The following is a 6,579-nucleotide window of genomic DNA, read 5'->3' on the forward strand; positions in this document are numbered from 1 at the left end:
TTTATTTATAAATAACAATCCTTTTTAATCTAGTTTACGAAAATTGGGATGTTACACTGACCCAGCTGTTATGTTTTGTTAGTGATTGGTTATTACATAGGAAGCTAGTTATTATCAGAAAAAAATTTAACTCTCATGACTGCGAGAAATAATGTCATCTAAGAATAAATAAATACTGGACAAATCTCACTCCTTGATCTAGCATTTGAGTTTGAGTTATGCCTAAACTCTTTGAAAGACTTCAACTGTCCCCTTTAACCAACAAGTTCCTAGTACACAAAGCTTTAATTTAAATTATTTGCCTAGAAACTTAATATTCTTAAAATCTCATACAATGGGCATGTTTGGGTGTAAACTTTTCTAGACGCTCTTCTAGAAGAAGAAAATAAGAAGAAGAAAAATGAAATAAGTTTCTCCATTAACTAAAATGAGTTTTCCATTAGCTAATTTATAGATGTTATCTCATCTTTTAGAAAAACTATATTAGTGAGTTTCTAAAAATTAACTCATGGAGAACTTATTTTTACTTATGAAAAAGTTCATCTCATCTTATTTTCTTCTTTTAGAAGTGTTTCTATAAAAGTTTACCCAAACAGGTCCAATATCCAAAATCAAGAACGGAGCTTCAACATCCTAATTTTTGTTTGTGTTCAAGACAAAGAAATGATGAATAATGTGAAATATATAGAGTTGTACGTGATTTTTTTTTCCAATCTAATCACAAATATTAAAAAAAGGCCATTTTTTGAAGAAGGGATAGAAGTCACACCGTAAATTGGCATTGAAATGACATGAAGGTTGGTCCATCCAATGCAGCATATAGGTGGCAAATTGATCAAAGGGGGTTTCTTTTAGAAATTTATTCCCAAAAGTGGTATGTTTTGAAACATATTATGGAGGGGTCCCTTTTTGTAAGCATTTCGTTAGTCCTGTTGGCGAAACAGAACACGTGGCGTGGATTTCGCTAGTCTTGTTGGCGAAACAGATGACACGTGGCGTATTTTGTCATTCCTGTTGGTGAAATACTTCTGGCTGTTCGGAAATTATAAACTTCAAACGGTTGTAACTTTTGATAAAAATATCCATTTGAGACCCATAATATGTCAAAACGTTCGAAATTGAAGGAGATCGAAATCCCCTGGCAAAGGGGATTAGGTCAACTCATTTTTCCAAAAAATGCCTCTAAATAGCTCAAAAATAAGATTTAAGATTAAAAAAAATAGGTGATTGAATCTTAAATCCGTTTTTAAGGGATTTGGTCAACTCATTTTTCCAAAACACTTATTAGCATTTATCTCATTTTTAATATGCAAAAATTCAACTTTGACGTTTTCCACTAAAGATGGTGTCTATAAAAGCCTTACTCCAGGTTTTTCTTTATCACAAAACAAAACCCAATTGTTAGTAGCATACTAGCATCTAACTTTTGGTTTAGCAAATGGCATTCTCATTCCCCTCAAAGGGTATATTAAGCTTTGTTATTCTGCTTCACTCCTTGTCTTTGGGAGCTGAAGCTCGTTGATCACCATCACCCATCTCTTCTCTCATTAGCAAAGAGCTTTTTGACTCCATTTTCATCCACAAAGATAACAATGCATGCCCTGCCAGAAACTTCTACACCTACGACTCCTTCATCAATGCATCCAAACGCTTCCCTAGATTTGGCACCACTGGTAGTCCAACCACGCGCAAGCGTGAGATTGCAGCCTTTCTTGCTCAGATTTCACATGAAACCACAGGTGGGTGGGCCACAGCACCTGATGGACCCTATGCTTGGGGATTGTGCTTCAAGGAAGAAATTAGCCCTCAATGTCACTATTGTGATTCCACCAACACTCAATGGCCTTGTTATCCTGGACAAAGTTACAAAGGCAGAGGGCCAATTCAACTTTCATGGTATATATACACATTACACATATAATATTAGGATATTATGAGTTTTTGTTTTTAAGTCAAATATTAATCTTTAGTTTGTTAGTGTTTATTATCAGAAGAAATCGAACCAATTCTTTCCTTTTTTTTTTCTACTATGTCAATCAATTAAAAATATCCTAAATATATTTTTAAAATAATTATTATAAAACTTAACCATCTTATTTGGTGGTATATAATAATAACAGTGAAGTTTAAACTTAAACTTCATGCAAATTATTCAAACCATGTACTATTAGGCTGACTTTAGTGGATTAAGTCAACAATATTATTATATATATAACAATCTATAATTAAATGATAATGTAAAAATCTTTATATTATGTATGTGTTTTTATTAAATTCTCGATATTATTATGATTATTAGTTATTAGCTTATCACTAATACTACTTGTTTATGCAATTGGAATATTGATGAGTTGAGATTAAATTTTGTGCAGGAACTACAACTATGGACCAGCAGGGAAGGCTTTGGGATTTGATGGATTGAGAAACCCAGATGTGGTGTCAAACAATTCACTGTTTGCCTTTCAAACAGGTCTCTGGTTTTGGATGACAGCAAAAGCCAAAACCTTCTTGCCACAATGTGATGGTTGGAAAATATGTGCCAACACAAGCTGACATAGCAGCTAATCGAACTGCAGGGTATGGCTTTGTGACTAACATAATCAATGGTGGACTTGAATGTGGAATTCCTGATGATTCAAGGGTGAATGATAGGATTGGATACTTTCAAAGATATGCAACCATGTTTAACGTAGATACAGGACCTAACTTGGACTGTGCAAATCAGAAGTCTTTCTAAACTGTTTATTAACCTTTTTTCTTTCTTGCTAGTGTATTTTTTCTGGCAAAGATTTAACAATAATGTACTGAAAGCACATACCTAGTTCGTGGAATTTTCCCTTTGTAATTTACTATTTCTAGAAGTTTATGAATACAAAATTTTATGATGCACCTAGCTCCTGATTATTAGATGCTGTTGCCGAAAGAAACCCACGAGATGACAAAAAATAACATGACAAATTAACAACCTGAAACGACAAGGATGGTGTCATTTCAAAAAATCTTTGCACTTTATCTGATGATGATTCTTTTATCTTATAAAAAAGAAGCATAGTGACTGACAGGGTCTCACAATGGAAAACAAATTGTAGGCAAATTCTTTTCATGAGAATTCTAATAGAGAACTTCGAGGAACATATAAAGCACTAGTTTTAAATTATGGCTGCACACATTCTTTGATATTGTAAAAAATTACAGATATATGCAATTGATATGATTGTGATTGCAAACACATAAAAAGATCTTGACGTTGTCATCGAAATTGTACTTGCATACCTTTTCTAATCCTTGATAAGAACTTCTTACATAAAAGATTTCACATTTAATTAAATAAGATAACAGTGTGTATATCGTATTCCTTTATGGAGTTGCAGTTCATTTTAAAAAATTAAAAGAAAAATTTCTTAAGGTTTTTTTTTTTTGTTATTCAATTAGTTTTTTTAATCTTATTTTGCTTGAGTTTGCCTTTCTATTTTTATTTTATTTTTTTGTTTTTGCTATCTTCATAATTTGCTGGGCCAGCAACATTTAAATGTGAGAATAATTTGGGTCAACTGAAGCCACAGTTGGCAAAGGTTGAAACCTGTCTATCATCAATCTACATGGGTCTATATCTGATTGAGAGAATTGTGCCTGCATATTATGTAAGTGTCTTTGTAGAATTTATTAAATGATTAGACAAGTATGCAAATCAAATTCATTCCGGAATTTAAATTGTAGATGTGACTAGATCTGATTTGTATACTTGTGGATCTATGTATATATAGACTAATCAAAATCAAACATTAATGTGAATGAAATTCGAATCTAAACAGCAGCTGTGTATTGACTAATCAAAATCAAACTACGCATACATATAAATGTAACATTACTTTATTGCGCTCGACATTCTATTATGTCTGTCCCTGTATTGCTCCTTATTCCTCGCACACCATGCCACCTGTTTCAACCTTGCTTTTCTGTCCTCATACATTTTTGTGCAATTTTCCTTTGGTTTATTGATTTTCTTTGTGAGAATGCGGAGGAACTGGGTCTTAACAATCGGGGAAATTATGTCGGTAGTGAGAAAAGTTAAAAAGTTGACTTCTAGAAACCAGAAACCAGAAAGAAGGTAAAGCCAGTGTAGAGGCGTGGACAAAAAGCATTCTAGTTTTTTTTTTCATTTAGTAATTTTACAAAAGGATGAAATTATAATAAACAAAAATGTACTAATTCTTAATTATATGAACTTCCATGCACTTTTATTTCAAAATCTCCTAATTTTAGAAGATTTGAAAAGTTTTAAATATCCAAATAAAGGGAGAAAAAACATTATTTAATCCTTCATTTTTTTTCTTCCATTTCCTTCCCTTTTTTCCCTTTGATTTTGCTAGCTCTCATGATCTCATCCCTTACCAATATCCAAACATACTCTAAGAATATACATACATCACTTTGATTCATGATCAGTAATCACTAATATTGACTCTCACTCTATAGGACTAAATTTGAAGTCACAGGAGAGGCAAAGCTTCTTCATATGTATGCATTTATCACCCGAATGCCTCCACCCTTGTGATCTTCAACCTCTTTACAGCTGATAAGAACATCCTACATGACCAAAAAAGCAATTAAGTACATTAATGCTTAAAATGGAAGAGAATGTGTTTATGAGAGAAATTAAGTCTGAGTTAACTTACTCCCAAGGGACATCCCCAACCATAATCAAATCTCCTTCTCCATCTTCATAAGTTAGAACATGACATCTCTCTGGTTGCACTCCATCCATTTCAGTCCCCCCTGTTCAAAACACCCACATTTCATTGTTACTAATTAACTAGGAAACTTAAAGATGCTTAACACAAAGCAAAAAGATAACTATGAGAGAATAAGCATTAGACTTTACACAGAATGGTAGTGTCAAACATCTGTTCAAGAGTCTTTACTAACTCGTGATAACCATCATGAGCTAACAAGTTGAGTTTTCTACCAATCGGAATGCCTTCCATGTACACCTTCACAAAGAAGCTGGTATGATCGCTGCAATCATTCACTTCAGTAGCTTGTGAAAAACTACTTATTAGATGTGGCTGCATCGGTTGCCAGTGTCCCCTAACATATGAAAATGACACAAATACTTAAGAGGGTGAACGACTTTAAGCTAGCTAGGTACAAATTAACCCATTATGCCATGAAAGAAAGTTGCTATATAGTACACTTAGAAATCTAAGAGTTTTGGTACTGAGCCAATAGTTGAATGAGTTTGAACAATACCAAATGAGAGATAGAGGAAGAGAGTTTCTCAATAACAGTACCAAAACTCTTAATTTTTTTTAAGGTGTCATGTCATGATGATGACAGGAGATATAAGATATAAGGTTAATGGGATGATTAAGAAAAAAGAAAACAGACAAAAGGCCATAAATTTGATCATTCCTGTTAAAAAAAAAAACTAACAAATCAACTCTTAATATTTGCCGATAAAAAAAAAATATGATGATGACAAATCATGTTATTGTGCATATATATGTATATATATAAATACAAACCCTGAACTAGAAGAGCCAACATGTTGAGTAGCGGAAAGGCTTAGTCCAAGCCTAAGATCTGTGCGAAGGTGGTCTTGACTATGTTGGTGTGTGAGAGAGGATGCAGTTGAATTGGAAGGGTTTCTGCAGCTGGAGATAGAGGAGGAGGAAGAACTAGAGGCTTTGCCCATTGTGGAAGGAAACTAACTACTACTAGTAGTTTGCTAGATTACACATGAAGCCGCCACATTAATAAAGGCCTTATATATATATAAGAGAGAAAGAAAGAGAGAACGTGAGCAGTGCTATGAAGAAGACTTTTTCAGCTGCTGCGCCACCCTCCATTGGTCACCTCTCCTCTTTTTCTTCCTTCCATGCAATTGGTAGACCTAAAATGTTGTCATGGTAGCCGACAACTACACGTGTCAATTAGTAAAAATCAACATAGTATGTATACCTTGTCAACATGTTTTTTTTGTACTAATTAATTCAAGCTTCATATATTCAGATAATTAGCTAATATTAAATGAGATCATCATGCATGAGTAGTTCAAGATTTTTATGATTAAACGCTTCAATTAGTGGCAATTTGAGGACGGTGTTGGCAGAGACAATAGTTAGACAAAGCGTGTGGTCAGTAATACACTGAGTCTGTTTTGAGTAGGATGGAATGAACCTAGATATTGGACAATTCGTGGGATGAAAATTCAAGTGATGGACAAGAGGACATTAATGTTGATATCTGAAACCTTGTATAAATGTATAAACATGTAATATCCACGTAATCAATGTTCAATGAATATATATAATCATCGTGTTGCTCGTGAGGGATCTTGGTTGTAGAGACCAAAATGGTATCAAGGCATTGGTGCAAGTGAGGCTACAAATACTGCTACGTACCAAGGAAAACATAGTGTGGCGTATGAATAGCAGAGAAATATTTTAAATATGAGAACAGAATTTCTACAAGTGTTCTTTCATTCCCTTTCGAGAATTAACTGCACTAGACAAAGTTCACCACCATTTTCTGTCGTTTGTGCAGAGTTTGTCGTGTGCATTAATTATTTCTTTCTTA

The 6,579-nt window shown here is 33.6% G+C and overlaps 2 protein-coding genes across 2 annotated transcripts; one reads left to right on the top strand and one right to left on the bottom strand.

The window, feature by feature from the left end:
• Positions 1 to 1,522: 1,522 nt before the first annotated feature.
• On the top strand, positions 1,523 to 2,826 carry LOC100780573 (chitinase 10; the record flags this gene model as incomplete). The annotated part of the gene is given in 3 exon segments (XM_014762823.2): positions 1,523 to 1,896; positions 2,373 to 2,498; positions 2,500 to 2,826. Coding segments are annotated over 3 exon segments (738 nt in total), but the record flags the coding sequence as incomplete, so codon positions are not given.
• A 1,390-nt stretch (positions 2,827 to 4,216) lies between these two features.
• On the bottom strand, positions 4,217 to 5,864 carry LOC100781660 (auxin-responsive protein IAA30). The gene is made up of 4 exons (XM_003535253.5): positions 5,526 to 5,864; positions 4,883 to 5,088; positions 4,677 to 4,776; positions 4,217 to 4,587 (listed from the first exon to the last, which is right to left on the bottom strand). Exons 1-4 carry the CDS (start codon positions 5,693 to 5,695, stop codon positions 4,530 to 4,532), a joined length of 534 nt encoding a protein of 177 aa, XP_003535301.1. The 5' UTR covers positions 5,696 to 5,864; the 3' UTR covers positions 4,217 to 4,529.
• Between the last annotated feature and the right edge of the window lie 715 nt (positions 5,865 to 6,579).

The sequence above is a fragment of the Glycine max genome, chromosome 10 (assembly GCF_000004515.6).
Source record: "Glycine max cultivar Williams 82 chromosome 10, Glycine_max_v4.0, whole genome shotgun sequence".
In the NCBI taxonomy this organism is placed as follows: domain Eukaryota; kingdom Viridiplantae; phylum Streptophyta; class Magnoliopsida; order Fabales; family Fabaceae; genus Glycine; species Glycine max.